Source organism: Halichoerus grypus, chromosome 9, assembly GCF_964656455.1.
Source record: "Halichoerus grypus chromosome 9, mHalGry1.hap1.1, whole genome shotgun sequence".
NCBI classification, from domain to species: domain Eukaryota; kingdom Metazoa; phylum Chordata; class Mammalia; order Carnivora; family Phocidae; genus Halichoerus; species Halichoerus grypus.
Window position 1 is genome coordinate 9,207,907 of NC_135720.1, and position 21,540 is coordinate 9,229,446.

The 21,540-nt window shown below is 44.2% G+C and overlaps 1 protein-coding gene across 3 annotated transcripts in view; it reads right to left on the reverse strand.

Annotated features, from left to right (window-relative positions):
- The window catches only part of SYTL3 (synaptotagmin like 3), a 93,492-nt gene extending 72,033 nt beyond the window's left edge, over window positions 1-21,459 (reverse strand). The window contains exons 1-7 of one of the 3 annotated variants that reach the window (XM_036110074.2): window positions 21,337-21,459; window positions 20,682-20,775; window positions 20,364-20,507; window positions 14,426-14,495; window positions 6,946-7,136; window positions 4,945-5,576; window positions 2,499-2,717 (exon numbers count right to left, since the gene is read on the reverse strand). In XM_036110074.2, the coding sequence (XP_035965967.1) occupies window positions 2,499-2,717; window positions 4,945-5,054 (329 nt within the window). In that variant the 5' untranslated portion in view covers window positions 5,055-5,576; window positions 6,946-7,136; window positions 14,426-14,495; ... (1 more) ...; window positions 20,682-20,775; window positions 21,337-21,459. Of the gene's footprint in view, window positions 1-2,498; window positions 2,718-4,944; window positions 5,577-6,945; window positions 7,137-14,425; window positions 14,597-20,363; window positions 20,508-20,681; window positions 20,776-21,336 lie in introns of those variants that run through there. The other 2 variants (XM_036110077.2, XM_036110076.2) reach the window with 2 other exon arrangements.
- Window positions 21,460-21,540: the final 81 nt, after the last annotated feature.

Below are 21,540 nucleotides of genomic sequence, written 5' to 3' on the forward strand. Positions count from 1 at the left end.
AAAGGCCTATTTACTTGTCCTGGAGCTTTAGCCTGAGGGGCAGACTTCCTGTTTGCCACACAACCACAGGTTATGAAGGTGTTCTCAGGGAACACAGGCTGGGAGGCACCATCCTTGCAGCCCTGGCCTTGCTTCAGCTCTCTGGTACCTCCTAGGAAGGAGCTTATACACTTGGCTAGAACCCTGAGTTTTGCAACCTCCATCCAAAGGACACCTTTGGATCTCCTGGCCTGGAGGCCAGCAGAGGTTATGATTATGGTCCCACAGGACTGTATCTATTTGCATAAAAGCTGCTGCCTATGGGTCTGGCTTCCAATCAGCCTGAAACTAGGTTCTAACAGATCCTTCCCTTTGGAACATCAACAGGTCTTGACACACCAATGGAACCATCAAGAATAAATCAGGTTGCTTGGGCAATCACAAAAGTTGGAAAGACAACCAAGACCTAGGGCAAGGTTAAGTGACAAGGTTCATCACCCATACAAGGCCACTCCTTTAAGATGGGGAGAGGCTGCTGTTTAGAAACATATAGAAATGAACACAGAGTGGGATGCCTGGGTGGCTCAGTCGGTTAAGTGTCTGCCTTTGGTTCAGGTCATGATCCCAGGATCCTGGGATCAAGTCCTGCACTGGGCTCCTTGCTCAGCAGGGAGCCTGCTTCTCCCTCTGCATGCCACTTCCCCTGCTTATGCTCTCTCTCTCTGACAAATAAATAAATAAAATCTTAAAAAAAAAAAAAAGAAATGAACACAGAGAGTCAAGCAAAATGAAGACATAGAGAAGTATGTTCCAAATAAAAGAACAAGGTAAAAATCTCAGAAAAATACCTTAATTTCACAGAGATAAGTAATCTGCCTGATAAAGAATTCAAAGCCATGGTCATAAAGATGCTGACCAGACTCAGGAGAAGACCAGATGAACACAGTGAGAACTTCAACAAAGAGATGGAAAACATCAGCAAGTGCCAAACATTAGTCACAGAGCTGAAGCACACATTGGAGGGTTCACCAGCAGACCAGATGAAGCAGAAGAACAGATCAGCAATCTGGAAGGCAGGGCAGTGGAGCTCACCCAAACAGAGCAGCCAAAAAAGGAAAAAAAGAAGTAAAAAAGAAAAATGAAGACAGCCTAACAGACCTATGCGACAACATCAAATGGAATAACAATTCACATTACACGGGCCAGAAGGAGAAGAGAGAGAGAAAGGAGCAGAAAATTATTTGAAGAAATAATGGCTGAAAGTTCTCCAACGTGGGGAGAGAAACAGACATCCAGGTCCAGGAAGCCCAGAGAATTCCAAATAAGATGAACCCAAAGAGATCACATCAAGCACATCCTAATTAAATGTCAAAAGTTAAAGATAAAAAGAGACTCTTAAAAGCAACAAGAGAAAAACAACTTGGGACGTGCAAGGAACCCCCAGAAGACAACTGGCAGATTTTTCATCAGAAATTTGCAGCCAGAAGGTGTTGTGGGATGATAAATCCAATCCAAAGTGCTGAAAGGAATAAAGCTTCCAACCAAGAATACCCTACCCGGCAAGGTTATCATTCAGAATTGAAGTACAGATAAAGAGGATGGTAACAAGATCTACTGTGGCGATCACCTTGCAATGTATACAAATATCAAGTCATTATGCCATACATCTGAAATCAATATAACGTCACGGGTCAATTATACCTCAACAAAACATTTTTTTTTTTTTTTAAAGATTTTTTTTTTTTATTTATTTATCTGAGAGAGAGAATGGGAGACAGAGAGCATGAGAGGGGGAGGATCAGAGGGAGAAGCAGACTCCGCGCCGAGCAGGGAGTCCGATGCGGGACTCGATCCCGGGACTCCAGGATCATGACCTGAGCCGAAGGCAGTTGCTTAACCAACTGAGCCACCCAGGCGCCCCTCAACAAAATATTTTTTAAAAAATAAATAACGCAGGGTGCCTGAGTGGCTCAGTCAGTTAAGCATCTGACTCCTGATTTCAACTCAGGTCATGATCTCAGTCCTGGGATTGAGCCCCACATGGGGCTTCACACTCAGCAGAGAGTCTGCTTGAGATTCTCTCTCTTCCTCTCCCACTGCCCGGTCATGCTCTCTAACTAAATAAATAAGCCAATAAAATCTTTAAAGACAAATATATAACACTACACAGGATCACTCTAATATTCCATGTGTTAAAATTCACTTGACTTTCTCTGAAAGAGATAAATTAAGCTCTAAGGAAACAGGCACCTAGTTATGAAATCCAAATGCATCTTAACCCCTGGGTTAACCCATCCTTAGCCATTATAAACAAACACTTGTAAATTAAAGGGAAAAAAGAACCTTTTTATATAATAAAATTTATTTTTGAATTACTGTAACTTCCGAGTCTAGAAAGGTAGCTTCATATGAAGCCCTCTGTAAACATGAACCAGTTGAACTTGAGCAGCGACAGTGCTTTGTCAGCAGCTCGTCTGGGGCCGAGTCTGCGGGGGGCGTGAAGGCCCCAGCCATCTCACCTGTCCTCAAAGCACACGGTGCACTTCCAGGCATCGGTCTTCCTCAGGAACACTCGGCACTCCGAGCACACGCGGTGGCTGCAGCCCTTGCACACGGCCCCCCGGTTCAGCAGAAGCCCCAGCTCACGCTGACAGCGTGCACACGACTTCTCTTTGTACTCCGGGCTCACGCTCTTTGCTCCTTTCCACCGGAGATGCTGCAAGTGCGTCTTCAGTTTCCTGTGGCCCAAAGAGTCAAATGGTAAGTTATGACTGAAAGAAAGGACAGACGCCAGACATACCCCTACATGGCGAGGGCCCCAACAGTACCACCCCCGGCAAGAGAAGAAACAAGGGGCTTTGGCATCCAACACACCCGGGTAACAACATGGCTGTGTGAACTAGGCATCTCACTCAATCTCTCCAGAAAGAGGCTCAGAGATTTTCTCCACAGTGAAACGGAGATGAGAAAAAGCTCACCTCCCACAGATGCTGGGAGGATTCAATGGCAAAGCCTAAAAAGTGGCCGGCACAGAGGAGTTAGTCTCTAGTTTGGTTCTAGGCTCATCCCTCCATGCCCAAAGGACATCATCATGGTTAGCAAGGACAGAGAGAGAACAAAACAAAACACACACACGCACACAGAGAAAATGGCATCAATTTTAATATAGAAGGCATGGAAAGATCTATAAAGATATACATGCCTGCTATTGTAATTAAGTTATCCAATAAAATTATTTAACTGATGTTATGCTTTTGCTACTGTTTTTTTAAAAAGATTTTACTTATTTGACAGAAAGAGAGATAGTGAGAGCAGGAACACAAGCAGGGGGGAGTGGGAGAGGGAGAAGCAGGCTTCCTGCAGAGCAGGGAGCCCGATGCTGGGCTCAATCCCAGGATCCTGGGATCATGACCTGAGCCGAAGGCAGACGCTTAACAACTGAGCCACCCAGGCGTCCCAGCTACTGTTTTGTTTTGTTTTGTTTTGTTTTTTGTTTTTTAATGGTGGTCAGTTCACTTCCAGTCCCTATTTCCCCGAGATAATAGCCCAAGTGTGCTAAGGGACCTTACACTGGACCCCAAAGAGGTGTTATTAACCAGAACACTCTTGTATGAAATGTCTCTGCTAGGGGCGCCTGGGTGGCTCAGTCGTTAAGCAGCTGCCTTCAGCTCAGGTCATGATCTGAGGGTCCTGGGATCGAGCCCCACATCGGGCTCCCTGCTCAGTGGGAAGCCTGCTTCTCCCTCTCCCACTCCCCCTGCTTGTGTTCCCTCTCTCGCTGTGTCTCTCTCTCTCAAATAAATAAATAAAAATAAAAATAAAATAAAAAAAAGAAATGTCTCTGCTAGCTACTTTTAGAAGAGAGAAGCCAATCCCCAAAAACAAGTGTAGTTCATTCAATTTGCAGAAATTGCAGGATTGGCTCTACAGTCTGGAACAAAACTTCCTGACCACAGCGTCCGAGTTACTCTGCTGATATTCAAAACAATGTTTCTAAATCACCAAAAGGCCTCTAATCATCAGAGACAATTCCATTTTGTTCAGCGTTTTTTATTTTTTAGTGGAAGAAAGTACAAGTACATTTAGGGAGCTTTGGGATAACAGGGAAGGACAGAAAAAAGACACCGTATCTTCCAGGTACCCCGCACATTTCTCTCATTCCTCAAGCATTGGGTTGCCCCGAATTTTATTTATTTATATGTGTATTTTTCTTGGCAGACTCTGAAAGAGTTCTGCCGTTAAAAACAAAACAAAATCAAAAGCCTATTCCACGTACTTATTTTCCAGTCTTTGCGTCCTTTACAGACATTGAGGAACGAGGCGTCGCCGTTGTAAGGGTGGATCTGGACCGCTACCAATTAGCAGTTTTCATACAGTCTAGCCCTGCTTTATTGAGTGTTAACTCATACCAAACAGTGCGTGCAGCTTCCAGACAGACAAGGAAAGGAAATTCCTATTGACAGATCAGTCAGGGAACAGGCTGAGCAGGTTCATATTTTATACTCCCTCTCCCCTCAAAGCCAACTTGGAAGCAAAAGCACACTAAGAAAAAGAGGAATGGATTGCAGCAGACCTGCTGTTTCTATGCTGCTTTCTCGGCTTTTCTGTATGCCTTCAGAGACCCCCACCAACAATTTAGGCAAACCTTTGCTGAGGTCTTTCCCTTGAGGGGTATAGTAGAAGCCTGCAAACCTTCCTTTGAATTAGTCCCACGGAGTAGCAAAGGGACAAGCAGCACACAACACACTTAGCACAAAAAGGCACTATTCTAAGTCAATGACAAGAGCAGCCTCCCTTTGCCCTTACAGTGGGGAGCTCAGTTAGAGGGCAGGGCTACCTGGCCTCTACCCCTCACGGGGCCACTTGCAGAGGGGACGCCCGAACCCCCCGTGGCCAGCAAGCAGGTGGCAGCAGGCTGCAAGCAGGAAAACCCAGGGACTTGCACGCATGTGGAGGACAGCCTACCGGATCCTTTCCTCCTCGATGTTTTGAACCGCCTGGTCTCGGTACAGAACCTGGAGGATGACCTCGCGTTCCAACTCCTGGAGGGAATTCAGATTGATGTCCCGGGCCATTCCTTCTCTCGTGCAGAGACCTGAGCCGAGTGTCACTTCATGGCCGAGTACCCCTGTGCTGTGGGTGAGCTCAGAGCGCCCAGGAGCAGCCCCAAGTGCTTGAAAGTGCTCCTTCTCCTATTTCATTGGCAACTGTTTGGCTCGTGACTCTTTTTTTTTTTTTGTCCTTTTTAACTGTGTCACACTCCTCAGGAGAAGAAAGCTCCAAGAGGCTGCCCCTCAGCTGGACTCGTGGCTCCCCGAGCCTCATGCCACCCGGGGAGCCTTTCCACGGAGACTTACTGCTGCCTCTGATGTCCGTCTAACCCCAAAGCATATCTCTTTTCTGAGGTTTTGCCAGAGATTGTTATAAACCAGACATGGCTCCAAGCAGATAATTTCTGCAAAGCAGAAGTGAGCCCCAATCTGCGGGAACTTAGAAACGGCAGCAGAAGCGTATCGAGGACATTCAGATGCTGACCTTCCCCTCCAATGCCTTCAGGTCAGCAGTTATGGTCATTAAAAGCCCAGCAAGTTCAAAGCCTGTAGAAAGGAACAACAAAATGACCTCATTTTCCTGGCTTGTGCATGTCTGCGGCATCACTTCTGGACACACAAAATGTTCCACACAGACCTTTGCACCTTCTGCCATCGTGATGATGTAAGATTTTAAATTTTATTAAAATTGGCCTTCTCGTGTTTCTAAAAGCCACACTTCTGAACTTGAATTATTCTTGAATTATTCGTATCTCCAGTGATCAGAGAAGCAAAAAGGTCCATGTTTAACGGATATCATCCTAATGGAAAATACATTAGAAGACTCAATGTGCCCAACACTTAGCTCTTATTTTTACAATTAACTTCAAAACTCAAAAAAAGTAGGAATATCCCACAACCTCTATCTATCAATTATTTATGGTTTTTAACGGTTTTCAAGGATGTCACATGCATGGGGTCTTGTTTCCGTCTAATGCTGGTTGAAAGGTTCTGCATACATTCCCCCTGCTTTTTTTTCCCCATTGGAGACACTGGGCTCACATGACCTTCAATTTGTTCCTCCCCCACCCCAACCAAGAAGATGGTGTTGAATTGATAAAACACACTGGCTAGATGCATATCGTTGAAAAGCAGAAAGTGTAGATCAAAGCAATATACTTTCTGTAATGCCATTTTTTAATCAAATCTACATGAATTCCTTAGTAATAAGACTTCCTTTCAATGCTTTAGAAGCTAAACTTTTGTTGGGCTTCAACAGAAATCCACATTATATTAATTTATGATCCATAACAAATCATTGAATAAGGGGTTAATAGAGCCCTAAGGGATCATCTTCTTTAAGAAAAGAAAGGGTTAAGAATCTCTGCTTAATCTTTGGTAGTCTGGTGAAGCCTGTGTATTTAATGCATAAAATAAAATACATTGAATTACAAAGGAAATCATTTATACTGAAATGTTTTACTATAGTAATATATATGTTCACTGATGCATGAAATAATGAGATCTAGCAGTGATCTAACAACTACCATAATTTCAAAGTAATGATGATTATAAGTAATATTTTGAGATATCTACAACATACATCGTGGTATGAAAATATGTGTGATTTCTATTAGTGACAGTTACCAGTTCTGCTAGTTCTACTCTGGTTTGGTGCCTGTATTCATAATGGAAAGAAATGCTAAATTTTAGTTAGAGGTAGATAAATAAAGAAGTAATCTTTTTCCAATCCAAGTTCATGGCCCTATAGGCTAAGGACTCATGGCTTAAGGGATTCTAGATTTGTCAGTTACTCTATTGTGGGACAAAGTTCAAATGCACAGCTCGCCCAAATGCACAGGTTGCATGAAGAGTAGGAAGTCGCAGAGCTCTGAAAGGGGCACTCTTGGCCTCTCGTCTTCAGGGAAGTACTCACCAGTGCGTGTCTTCAAAAGGCTTCCTATCCAGAAGATGGGAAAATGACCAAGCAGCAAGGACTCTGGGCTCTAGCCCAGGCTGGCTGGTAATCACTGTATGACTGGTGCACAGCCTCAATCCTCCTTGGTCCCCAGTTTCTGGATGAAGAGATGGAACTTGCAGATCTTAGTTCCCCAAGGCTCTGAGTCTCTGGAAAACAGGAAAGCAATATACAATAACGTATCATCAAGTAACAAGTGGTAAGGTGCAAATTGGCCAATATGTCGCCAACTTTATGAGCCTATTTCTTCTAAACTTGCCCCTTGGTTCTTCCTCCTTCTTATTTACCACTGGGCCAAGAACTATACAGTTGACCCGATTCTCAAGTATTTTCAATGAAGATTTTTGCATTTGGCTCAAAACACTTGATTTGTGTGCACCGAGCTTTCTTTTCACGGGGTTTCTGTGCTCCACCCTCTGGCTCTGGTCATGTGGTACAGGGGTGGAAATGACATTAACAAGTGGACTCATTGGGGGAATCCTGGCACACGCAAATGTTTACTCATCCAAGTGGTTGGGTTTTACAGAAATACAGGATTCAGTTATCATGTAAAAACACTCCTCATACTCTATCAAATTCATGGCTATGGGCCTCCAGTGGGAAGGGCCCTTTTCATGGATGAGGGGGAGCTCATCCTCCCCCAAGTGGCCATTCACTCCTACTTACAGAAAAGTAAAATTTGGGTTGTTTCTCGGATCCATCCATCCATCCATCCATCCATTCAGTAAATATTTACTGAGCCCCTTCCAAGTGCCACACACTGTTCAAGTGCTTAGAGCACATGACTTGATTGGTGATTTACACTCTATCCCATGTGTAACAAGACTATGATGTTGCTTACAATAAAAGCACATAGAGGACAATTAAAGTCAGAGAGACATCAGCAGTCAGAGTGGAAAGGGGAGATCATTCTACCAGAAATCTGCAGTGAGACAGTCACCGTGCTTGAGTATTAGATGTATTTCTGACCTTCCTAGTAGCCAAGGCAAAACCAAACAAAATGAAACAAAACAAAACAAAACAAAAATCAAGGTGATGTATATCATTCTGATAAACTGAAGGAAGATGAGAAGGACCTCCTTCTCATAGGTATAAAGGGCATAGACTGAGAAAACAATCAATTATTTGAGCCATGGTTCAGCAGAAGAAGCAAAATTATGCTTGAGGGATCATTATTATATTGATCTTAAAGCTAAGAAGCTAGAACCAAATCATAATTCACTGAAAGCATTTCAAATAGAGATCAAAACATGGTGCTTCCTGATATTCCAAGGTGATGTTGGCATAAAGCTTAGAAAACCAGAGGATCAGTGTTTGGTATCCATCCCCCTGTGTTTTTTATTCTTGACTTTCAGATATTTGATTCTAGCTTCTGTAAACCTTCAGCCATTCAAGCACTTGGTTAATATTTACTACCAGTAAAGCCTTCTATCATTAGATGGAAATGTACTTTTTCCTTTAACTTGAAGGATCTGCCTCTAGATCCTCTCTAAACAAGGGGTGACTTTTTAAAATGATGCCATTGGTACTGCAGGGAGCATCACGCCAGGATCATAAATTGGTTCTGTTCATCGGGCATCACCACAGGATCTTTCACAGCAAGATTTCACAGAAACTGAGGAAGATGTTTTCTCTTTGGTGTCCAGGGACCTCCTAGTGTCCCACCTGGCTTGGTGGCTTAGATATTCCATTTACCACATTTGAGCCACGATTGCTTCATCTCATTGGGACTTGCCCAGGATTTTCATGGGGGCAGTACCACACTTACATCTTTAGAAATTTGTGGGGCACTTCTGGTTGTCACAGTGACAAAAAATTGTATTGCATCCCCATGCAAATGTTGACTACCTTACCAGATAATTCGATTAGAAAAAAAAATTATAATTATCTGATAAAATGTAACTCTTATATGAACACAAAGTGTATTTTGCAGGATTTTAATATACTCTGAGTTTTCCAGGATGCAACTATTGTGTAGATTGAAGGAAAACTGAACTTTGTTTCACTTAGAACTTTAACAAGAATTGTTTATCATTGCAGAAAGTTGCATTACCAAAGGCAACATTGCTTGTAGTATCTGAAAGACTCCTGCCCTTTGCTGGTAACAATCTGCATTTATAAATGTCATATTCAACATGACTCTATTTACATAAACATCTGACAACTTCACTGGGTCTTCTAATGTAGTTTACATGTCCAAGTTCACATTATATGGTAATTATAAATATATAATTTATACAGTCCTCTTATTTCTCCTTTTTATCATGATAATTGCATTGTAGTAGAAGTAGTGTGTAGGTAGGTTACAGTATACATGAATTCTGGTTGTGGATAGTAAAAGGTGAACTACAATATATTTCCTATAATGAGTGAGCATGGAGTTTCATAGTTTTAAGGGGAGCCTAGGAGGCTCAGTTGGTTAAGCGTCTGACTCTTGATCTCAGGCCTGTGAGTTAAGCCCCACATTGGGCTCCACGCTGGGCATGGAGCCTACCTAAAAAAAAAAAAGAAGTTTCATAGTTTTAAGAACCACTGAATTAGAAGACCCAATCATTTCTAAGGTCACTTACAAATTAAGTTATATAATTCTCTTGTTCATGTTTCAACACATTATTGGGTTTGTAGGAGAATGGGGTTTGGGAAAGAGAGAATGGTTGGTTCTCATTGGTTGTTTGGTGTTTTGTGTTTGGGAGCTTCAGTTTATGAATTTGCATATGCAGTTTTGGATCTGATCTCCAGGTTGTAGTTGAGAGCTCAGAGTTCTTGCAATGCAAAATCTTTGAATTATTTTAGCTGCATTTTTTTCAATCCTCTTCAATCGAAGTTCTGGGGCTCTTTCTGCACTTCATCCCAGTGAGGCTGGCATTTGAATTCTTAGAAGTTTTGTATCAACTGCCAACTTGGACAGTCTACTGTGTGATCCATCTTGCAAATCACTCAAAAACGCTTCACTGAAACTGTTCTTAGCTCATCGTCTACTTATCCAAGACAAAGTGCCCCCAGACCCCTGGCAACAATTTACTTATTTTTAATTTTTTAAAGTTTTGTTGTTGTTGTTTAGTGAACTTCCTAGCCAATAGAGGTTTCTACGGCGGCAGATGGAGTCAGTGGGCAGCACAGGTCCATGGTGAACACCAAGAAAATCAGAATTTCAACCACTTCCTGGTATTCTCGGGGTACGTACACCTTTACAAATTCCATTCCTACTCACCTGTAGTAGAAACCATGTTGGAATATTTGTCATATTCTTTGAAACACGGGTAAAACAAATACACTTCTTGCGTGGATGTTTCGATTGATGTGATGTTTTGAAGTAGAACATGGAGGTAGTAAAAGAATGACATGAAATCTATGAAAATCGGTTGTGTGTTCCTCGCGCTGTGTTACATACTACTGTCTAGGATGACAGAGTCAGGTGAGAGGTTAACATTTGTAAGCCTCACGAAGTGGGTCACAGGGAGAGCTGCTGGGGGGAGAGGGGACTGTGCCCACTGGCTTGCACGCTGATGGCTGTGACCCACAGGAGCAGTAGTGACAGGAACTGAGTGGATGGCGAGGAAGAGGGAGAAGGCAACAGGGGGGACAGGGTAGCCTTCATGGCAAAGGTGAGGCCCGCTGAGCCTGGGGGAGGAGGAGAAGCTGGTCTGAGGAATGGAGAAGGGGTCTCTCTAGGTGGGGACGGTGTATGTACCAATATGGGGTGGGAATGTGGCATTCTTCCACTAGCACAGGAGCCCAGCTTGTCCACTGCCCATAAACAAGCTCCAAAGCACAAACGTAGTCTTCCTGACCCCCCGATCTGGTGTCTTCCTACTTCTGCATCCCCACTTCCCAGTGAGTGCTCCGATGCTCCCGTCGTGAACTCATTCGAGACTATTCCCCAAGCACATCATGCAGTTGCTCCTGCTCTTCCCTCTGCCCACCAAAATCTAATCCACTCCTAGGCCATGAGGGAACAGTCAGGAAAGCAGGTGTGGAGCCTGGCTGTGTGGGGGAGTAGCTCAGCTCTGCCCCTCACTAACTGCTAGGTGAGTTACATAAATTGGCTGGGATTGAATTTCCTTGCCTATCCAGAGAACTACTGCACCTACTTCCCAGAGTCGTTGTGAGGCTTAACCGTGTTGATACATATCCAGGTCTCAGATCACTATGGCAAGTGTATAGTAAGCAGTTGAAAAATATTAGCTCTAATTGGCAGTAGTGGTAGTAATAGTATCATTATCAATATTAATCTTTCAAGGTCCAGATTTTTTTTTTTAAAGATTTTATTTATTTGACAGAGAGAGACACAGCAAGAGCAGGAACACAAGCAGGGGGAGTGGGAGAGGGAGAAGCAGACTCCCCGCTGAGCAGGGAGCCCGATGCGGGGCTCGATCCCAGGACCCCGGGATCATGACCTGAGCCGAAGGCAGATGCTTAACGACTGAGCCACCCAGGTGCCCCTCAAGGTCCAGATTAATTGCTACCTAATTCAGGAACTTTCTCCTTACTTACAATCAAAATTAGTCACTCCTTCTTCATTATAACACTGTTCGTTCTCCTTTGTATATTTCTCTATTGGGACCCTGACTTCATTCTGGCTTGTATTCAAGAGTCCATTCTAGTGGTGACACTGGGATTTAGTGATCCCTCACCACCCAGAAAGTAGGTCCTTAATGGTTGGCGTGTGTTGAGAAATGCAGTGAATGTTGTGACATGTGGGTTTGCTTGCAAAGCAGGAAGCGTGAATTCAAGCAGAGTGGGAAGTCACGATAGTCAGGTGAGCAAGCAAGCACCCAGTTCTGAAAGCTTCAGCGTTTGGGAAACTGAAAAGCACAGGAAAATCTGAGTTATTTTGGAATTTGAGAAGCATGCTCCAAAGTGTTGTTTTAATGATCTCATGCAGAAAGTCACAGCCTCCTAGCTGGAGGGATGAAGTGTCCCAGAGCCATTTTTCGGAGATGCTCCTTATGCAGTCACTGTCCCATTCACCTGGCAGATTCTTAAATTGCATTTATTTTGTCCCAAGGAAAGAAGTCGGGCTCTGTTCTTACCTACAGGGAGCCCCGACCTCCTTTTTCCATTGCACGTTTGTAATTTTGCAGTGCTAACTACCTTTGCTTACAGCACTCCACCTACCAGCCTAATTATATTTAACAATTAAAAAAGAAACCCAATACCACAGCACCATTTTGAAGGAAAAATCTCCCACAGCCGCTTAGAGAAGCCCTCTACACCAAGCTGTCCCATCTCCGCATTGGTTGGGGTACCGGACAATCTGGGATCGAACCCAATTCCCAGGCTTAGCCATGTGCTCTTGAGCCAGTTGCTTAATCCCTGCGAGCCTTACTTTCCTTCTCTGCCTCCTTGTGCCCTAGAGAAAGCTGTCCCTGCTTCACAGGGTTGACTTGGGAATTCAATACGTCATCCAGGTAGAGACCTAGGGCAATGGCTGGAATGAATGCTTGCAAAATGTTTGGTCTCCTTCTTCGGCCTCACAGCAAAGCTTGACTGGCTTTCAGACCTGCCAAGGGGGCAGCACGAGGACCATGGCCCTGAGGGAGAAGAGCAAGGAGGCCAGGAAAGGAGGTGTTCTCTGTTTGCAGGCAGGGGTCCCCTGTCCTTCCACCCCATCACCTGCTGTCTCCGAGCAGCCAGTCATCAGCTCACAGGCGAGAAAGCTTCTGCACCTGACCGTGATGCAGGGGACCGGGACAGTGGCAATGTGGCAAATTGCGGGGGCGTGTGTGCACGTGACCAGGACTGTCCATGCTGCTGGGACACTCAAGGGAAACTGCCGAATGTTCTCAAAGCCTGAAAGCCACAGCCCTGCAATGGGCCACGGCACAGGTCACCTCAGGGGCCACAAGCCCCGCTGCTCTGCTCTGACCACAGCGGTTTCCTTGAGAGGCTGCAGCTTGAGGACACAGCCAGGCTACCCTGCCTGGGACATAGGTGGGGGGATCGGGGTGTCACGACACCGCCCCTGACGCCACACGTGACAAGATCATCCCTTTTTGCTCGTGTGTGTTCTTTGTGGAAGCCTGTCGCAGCCACAAGGAACACCAGTGCACGTGGCTAAGATAGGAGATGAATATAGAACAGCGCTGGTCTCTGTGGTCCCAACCCCAGCTGGGCTGGGTTCGTTTCTGCCAAGGTGAGGCGAGATGGGTGTCTCTCAATTCTTTGTCTCTCTTGTCACTTAATCAGAGGTGGATTTTCCGGGAAGCTGGTAAAGCTCAAGCTCCGGCCTCCCCCTGCTTGCACGGCATGTCCAAGGCACCGTACCTGATGTCGTATTTGTTCTCTTAAAAAAGTCCCCACGAGCTGTATAAATGTCAAGTCCTTAATATATGAAGTTTTATGTATGTGGAAATCTAGAAATCTAGAAGACCTGAAGCCTACCCAACATAGGAGAAAGGGGAATGAGCTTCATCTTGCTACCAAAAACCCCCCAAAAGTGCAGTTTCAGAATCCAAGTTAAACACTGACATCGTGATTTAAGCCATGATTTCTATGGCTTAAACTTGACCTCTTTTTATGGAAGGGTAAAGAAATGAGAATTAAGATTATTACATTGTTAGAGATCCTACTCATAGCAATTGTTATCCTTTTTGTTGGACCAAAAGCAACTATTTATTTAGCACTTACTCTGGCCCAGTCTGACAAGGGCTCTGCATATATTACCTCAGTCTTCATTACAACATTGTGAAATAAGTACGCCCATTTTACAGATGAGGAGGGCGAGGCTTGGAGCAATTAAGTTTTTTACCTAAAATCATACTCCAATTCAGGGCTGTTTAACTTCAAAGCCTTATGCTTTATTCAGGCAGAAAAGCTAAGAAGTTAGAATCTCCCATTATCTTGGCTGAGTAATCTTTTTCTTACACGGATTCTAACTTCGTAGTAGATCCTTAATATCCAGTGCACATTTTCCTGTCTAATCTCTCCTCTTGCCAAGAAATGCATTTGCAGGTTAAGGAAGCTTAACCGAAAGAAATTTAAATTAGATTCCAACTAACTTACTTTTTTTTTTCTTTAATTTAAAAGTATATTTATGTCCCACGTCCAAATTATGGGTGATCAAAACAATCTGAATCTATGAAGTAGATTCAGAGCAAAACAGTAATAAACCGTCACAAATTTACAAGCCACAGAAGCAAGCAAACAAATGCAATAAACCCAATATAAATACAATCAAGACAAACATCACCTTAAAAAAATTCACACCATATAACTTTTAGATAGTGGTTTTGATTTGATTTGATTTTTAACTAAGTCTCAATGACTTCCTCCATTCCACTTAGATTACATTTTAAATGTATGCTATTCAATAAATTAGAAGTCATCCTCTGTCTAATTTATCACTGTTTTTGTCTCCCACCTTCTCCAGGTCATTAATTTAGGAAAAGTTACAATCACTGTAATCTCTACCCGCCTCGCCCTCGGAACAACCTACCTGAAAGGCTGGACTCGGATACTCTCCTACCTTTGCATCTGCTTCAAGAGAAGAGACAGGGGCGCCTGTCCTGGAGAGAAGGAAGTCAATTTTTCTTCACCTTGGAACAACTGACGCACTTCTCTTTCCTTCCTGTCAGGCCAGAGCTGAAGCAGTGCACCCTCAGGGCCCGCCCCAGGGCGTCTGCGGCTGTCCCCACATCACCCAGGACCCCAGGGGCGAAGCCACCCGAAGCCACACCCAGGGGCTCTTGCAGGCCAACAGTTTACATCTTTAGCTGGAGGACAGACGAAGCTGACGCTCCTGAAACCCTAAACCGTTGCACTCCTACCAAGGAAACCTCAAGAGAGACTAGAGGCTTCAAATATTCAAATGTGTTCACCTTTGCAAGGGGTTTCACATTGACCTTAAGTGTGAATGACTAACTACATTTCAAAGAACAGCTGTGAACTGGAGAATAACAAGCCCGGCATCAACTTCTTTTGGGGGGGGAAGGGGGTACATTTTGCTGAAGTATAGCATACATATAGAATAGGATACGATTGTAAGCACAAGCTTGTTAAGTTTTCCCAAAGTGAACACACCCCTATCAAGAAACAGAACTATAACAGCACCCCGGAAACCCCTTCATCTGCCCTTCCAGTTACTACCTCCCCCCCAAAGATAACTGTTATCCTGACCTCTGACACCATTGATTCATTGTCCCGTTTTGGCACTTTGTGTAAATGAACGTATATAATATTAACTCTTTTGTATCTGGCTTTTAGGTCAGCATGCTTATGAGATCCAACCACACTATTGCACGAGGTGTCAGAAAACCGACCTCTGTGCTTTGGAGCCAAAATATAACACCAAGACAGAGTTGGGAATAAAGAGGAACAATAGCTTTATTACTTTGCCGGGCAAAGGAGGATGCAGCAGGTTATCTCCTTCAAGAAACTGCCAGCCCGGGGCGCCTGGGCGGCTCAGTCGGTTGGGCGTCTGCCTTCAGCTCAGGTCATGATCCCAGGGTCCTGGGATCGAGTCCCGCATCAGGCTGCCTGCTCTGTGGGGAGCCTGCTTCTCCCAATCTCTCTCTCTCTCTCTCTCTCTCTCTCTCTGTCTCTGTCTCTTTGTGTCTCATGAATAAATAAAATCTTTAAAAAAAGAAAAAAAGAAACTGCCAGCCTGCCTGGAGGAAGGGGCTGGGGGGTTTTGTAGGGAAATACAGGTGTTAGCTGATTGTGACAGGAATTGTGTACTTGCTGTCAGCCTCCTTTGTCATGTTTTAGGCTGGTACTAGGTTCCTGAAATAAAAGACTACGAAGGGAGGAGGGCAGGTTTGCGGAGGAGAGGAAAAAGTTACTTTAAAATTGAGTTTTGCTGAAGCGTTAGCGCAGCCATTTTGATGTTTGTTCAACTTTAGGTTTTTAAGCGGTTTCACACGTAGTTATAGTTTGTTCATTCCTGTTGTGGCATTATAGTGCATGGATTTATACAAAGTTTCTCTATTGTACTATTTATTGATGGGCATTTGCGCTATGCATCATGTGGGCTAGTATGAATGGTGCTCTTATGAACATTCTTACATGGTGTCTGGGTGAATACTTGTCTGTGTTTCTGCTGGCTCGGGGCCTGGAAATGGAATTGTTAGCGTACACGCAATAGGAGTGGCTGCTGCCCAACAGTCTCCCGAAGTGGTTGCACCTATTTACGCTACCAGAAACAAGTTCCAGTTGCTCCACATCCCCCCAACACTTGATATTATTTGCCTTTATTTTATCCATTCTGGTCGGTGTGTTGGTATCCCGTTATGGTTTGATTTTCATTCCCCTGATATTTAGGGCAGCTGAGCAATTTGAGCATTATTTTATATGTTTATTGGTCATTTGGTGCAGGGCCTGTTCAAGTCTTTTGCCTATTTTCCTACTGGCTTATCTGTTATTGACTTATAGAAGTTCTTTATACATGTAGGATTGGAGTCCTCTGTCAGATATTTATATTACATAGATCTTCTTCCACTCTGTGGACTTGTTTTTCCTACGGGGCTCTTTTGAGGGTCTCAGATTCACTTGTGAGGGTGAGCTAGTGTGAATTCTAATGGAGAGAATGATTCAGGCAAGTCAGATGACGACCAAAGATAAGATGCACTGTGTGACCTTGGGAGTCACCAGATCTCTCTGAACACTATTGGGCCTGGCTTTCCTCAACTGTAAATGAGGTTCACTTTGCTCATTCCTCTGGCTCTTCAATTCTGAAATCTCATTCCTCTGTGGCCTGGGAACGTTGACCTGAGATGGTGCATTCTACCAGGTGAGGAGCAGGGGTGGTCAGGAGGGGGTAGTGGGCTGTGAGGTGAGGCAAGAGTGAATTTAAAAGGCGAGCTTTGGGGTGAGACAGAGCAGACTGACCTTGAGCAAACCATGTGGCCTTTCAGAGCCATTTCCTGGTGAGGGTCACAAGCTTCCCTCCTCGTTTTCAAGTTCATTCCATTCATTCACAGACATTTATTATGCACATCAGGCACTGCTGGAGTGACCATGGTTGGGGACTCCTGGCCCAAGAAGATCTCTGATACATAAAAACTATTTAGTAGTCATAGTATTATTTGTAGCTTAAGATACTAAGTGAATCCATTTAGGAATATTTCGAAGAAAATGTTTCTAGAATGAGGGTACCCTATAATAATTATTTCCAAAGTAGGTGTATTACTTAGCTAGAGCTGCTGGAACAAATACCATACACCGTGTGGCTTAAACCGCAGAAATTCATTTCCTCATAATTCTGGAGTCCAGAAGTTCAAGATCAAGGTGTTGGCAGGATTTTTTTTTTTTTCCCCCGGAAGGCTCCGTCCTTGGCCTGTGGAGATGATTGTCTCTGTGTATTCTTCACAAGATCTCTCTGTGCCTGTCTGGGTCCTAATCTCTTCCTCTTATAAGGATGCAGTCCTACTGGATTAGGGCCCACCCAGATGACCTCATTTTAACTTAACTGTCTATTTAAAGACTCCATCTCCAAATACGCTTTATTTGCAAATACAGAATGTCACATTCTGAGGTACTGGGGGTTAGGACTTCAAAATATGAATTTGAGGAGGGACACACTTTAGACTGTAACAGCAGGATATAGTAAGAAAATATTAGAACTTCCATTTACATTTATTTTTTAAAAAGCTAGAACTTAAACTTGATTAATACATAATAAGTGGATTCATAGTTTAACATCTCACAATGGAAATAAATGTAACTTTGGGATACATGCTCAAAAACTATTTCTGCTAGAGCGGCAAAATTAAAGAAGTTTGGAGACCACTGGCCTAAGGCCTCGGGCTACTGTGGACAGCGGGGAAGGGTTGCCAAGATGGGTGTTGAGGGGCGCTGGCTGGCTCAGTTGGTGGAGCAGGCAACTCTTGATCTTGGGGTTGTGAGTTCGAGCCCCACACTGGGTATAGAGATGACTTAAAAATAAAATCTTTAAAAGAAAAAGACATGGGTGTTGAAATTGAGCAGATATCAATTAGATCCCATCTGAAACTAAAGCAAGGTGACACAGGGCCAACCTGGGGGTTAGACCAGAGTAGCAGTGGAAGGAGAGAGCGCCGGAATTGGTGAGCAGCCAGGAGTCAGGCAAAGAGAGTGAACGTGATAAATCACCAAGAGAAACCTTCTGAACACACTGTGTGGCGGGCTGCAGCCCTTTTCTTCCTTAAATGGCCCTACCTGTAAACTCAAGCTGGTCAAGAGACTTGCTCTGGATGACAAAATGTGAGCAGAGGTGACCCCTACCTCATGAGCAGTGCCTCCTGGCCAGCACACGGGCCACCATTCCCTGTCCCTTCCTCCTCCCTCACTGATTCTGGCATGGAGAAGACACAGGACGGAGCCATAGCAGATGCTTGATGGGCATGTTGTATGAGTGACAAATACAACTTTGTTGTTATCAACCCCCAAGAGTCGAGGGCCATTTGTTTCTGCAGCTAACCCAGCCTATGCTGACTGATCTAGCATACTTTTTCATATACACAGAACTGAGCAACTATTTAATACCTACTAGAGCATAAAAATCGGGGCGCCTAGGTGGCTCAGTTGGCTAAGTGTCTGCCTTCAGCTCAGGTCATGGTCCCAGGGTCCTGCTTCTGCCTCTACCTCTGTCCCTCCCCACACTCATGCTCTCTCTCTCCCTCTCTCAAATAAATAAATAAAATCTTAAAAAAAAAATCAACCAGTCAAGAAGAAAGGCCAGCTGGAGGCCCCTACTGTGCCATAAGTTATCCTTTAGTTGTTAGATCTTGGGCACTTGGGGTCTCAGGGGTGGGGCGGAGGTAGCCAGGGTCAGGAGGAAGAGGGACCCAAGGGGCTTGGAGCGACTGCCATTTCCAGGTGGTACGGAGGGGTTGCAGTCCTATCTGGTAGCACTTCCCAGCTGACAGCAGATCTAAGTACTGGCATTTCTTAGCTAATCTGGTTCCCATGTAATTTCATAGCAGAGGACTCTCACTTTAGGTATGTGCCAGCCACAGGTTTATTTTCTTTTCCATTACAGCACTAAATTCCTCAGGTCTGAGTGCTGGGCATTGCCACCTTTGCCATCGAATTATTATTATTATTATTATTGACTTAGTGTGACTCCATGGTACATCTAAGTAACAAACTCATGGGCACAGGGAAAGGCAGGAAAAGGCAGGAAAACTCGAATGTCCACAAGATTGGATTTGGATGGTGAGGGGCTGAAGATCACAGACAACACTGCGAGACCCAATTGTGCCTGGTAATACTCTTTTCTCAGGAGACACAGCTGTGACTAGCAGGCCCACACTTGCTAAATAAAGGTACTACCAATGCCTATTTTAAAGAGTTTGTATTTAAGAGATTTTACTTGAAGGAAGAAAGCACACCACATCGGACAACCTACGGCCAACCCCCACCTTGAAAAACAAACCAGAGATTCACTCCATTGACTTACTGCACAGAAACTAAATGTTATTCTAAAATATGGCTGAATACCAGAGATTTATGAGCAGCTATGAGTCGGTGTGTTTGTACTTCAGTACTTGTGATGGACATTTATTCTTGGCGGATTGAGCATGCTCGAAATGGCAGCTAGTGGACTGCCAACTGCCCCAGTGATTTTAAATTCCTTAGCCCCACAGAGTGTACATCCATTAGGCAGAATATCCTACCATATCACTGAATTTTTCCAAGCACTACATCACTCAGCCTAGAGAATTCCAGCCGTCCTGTTTACAGAAAGTTTGTTTCTAAAAATTTGCCATAGAGATCATATCTCAGTAAACTTTGTAGCCTCAGCTCCAGCTCAGAGGCTTACACACAGTGGGTGTTCCATGTACGTGTGTTGAACAAGTGGACAAACAGTTCAGAAGATAAACAGACCAATTTATCCATTTCTGGGGGCAGACTCAATAGGCCATATGCCAAGATCATTTAATGAATGGTCTTTGATAAAGTTGGAGAGCAGTACCCAATGCACAGAAGCTAAAGTCATGTAAAATTTTTTTAAAAATTCACATTTACATGTTTTCTGTTGATTTATGCACATGCTGGTTGAGTTTCAGTTACAACACAAAGTCTATGCATTACTAATGTACCAACCCAGCAGCCATTCATAACTCATTTGAATTAGGAAGTTCCTAAAAGGCTGTGGAGCAATGTCTTTTCTTTTTTTTTTTTTTTAAGATTTTATTTATTTATTTGACAGAGAGAGACACAGCGAGAGAGGGAACACAAGCAGGGGGAGTGGGAGAGGGAGAAGCAGGCTTCCCGCGGAGCAGGGAGGACCCTGGGATCATGACCTGAGCTGAAGGCAGACGATTAACGACTGAGCCACCCAGGCACCCGTAGAGCAATTTCTAAAAGATGTCCCAAACCTCACAACATTCAAATGCAGATTGGCACTCAGAACCTGTTCACTCTGGCTTTGCATATAATTCTAAGACACTTACCTAGTGGGCTTCCAGGTCCAGCGCAGAGGAGCCAGAGAAAACTGGAAGACGGTGAAAAGACCCTTTTGGCTCAGGAGCGTGGTGCCGCTGGGGGCCCAGAACCAGGCAGGCAGAAGGACACCTAAAATGGGATCTCAGGTGAAGCTGGGAATGTCAGGAAGCCAAGACAAAGAAATGTCAGAATTAGAATCACATGTGAGGCACAAGGCTGAACCACTAAACAGGTGAGTTGAAGCCAGATCTAGGGCGGGAACAAAACGGAAAAGGGAAATACAGTTCAGAATTGTCGCTTCTCTCACCACTGGGCCCCCTGCTCACCTGCCCTCTGCTTCCCACAAGGAGGCAGGCAATGGCGTCTTTCTCCACTGGCCAGCTCTCTGCAGTTGGGCATGAGGCAGAACCGACAGATTTCCTGTGGGGAAATCATTCATTCATTCAATCAATTTTAATTATACACCCACTTGTGCCAGGCACAACTGAAGGGGTAGGGGACACATCAGCGAATAAAATGGCTTCTGCCTGCACGGAACTTAGATTCATAGGAGAGAAACAACAAGGGTTTCTCTGATGGATTGAAAAGTGAGCTCTGTAGCTTAATTCTACCACATCTCAAGGGCTTGTGGTCAGCTCTTCCTGGGGGGATGGGAAGTAGATTTTAGCAACTGGGCTTTGGAGAGGTAAGAAGTGACAGTTTGATTTCAAGGACATAGTAAAACCAATAAAACCAGCCCCAAAGTCCAAGATCTTAGCCTCAGAGGACATGCAAACATATGCCCATAGTCCAGCCCTTCTTGGAAAGTGCTGTACAATTACTAATTTTCAGAATGACCCCTGTATCCAAGTGTCTGTTTGGCTCAGTTTGGTTAAAGCAGCCAGGAAGTGTGCAGCATTTTACAAAATTTTCCACCCAGAATGTTTTTTTGAATGGTCATTAAAGAAAAAAAGAAAAAACTCATTTATAGAGAAAATTTACCTCCCCAAAGGAAGGTTTCCTTCAGAGCTAAAGTTTCCTAATCCTGGATCTCCAGGAAGACTGAGAGCAATTTCTCACGCCGCTCGTCATATTCAGAAATCCCTTTACAATTTGTTACTAGATGTCTGAACCCATTTGAATGTTCAAGTTAATCCACACAGTACAAGCTGGAGGGAAAGGCCGGACAGGAGAACGGCTTTTGTA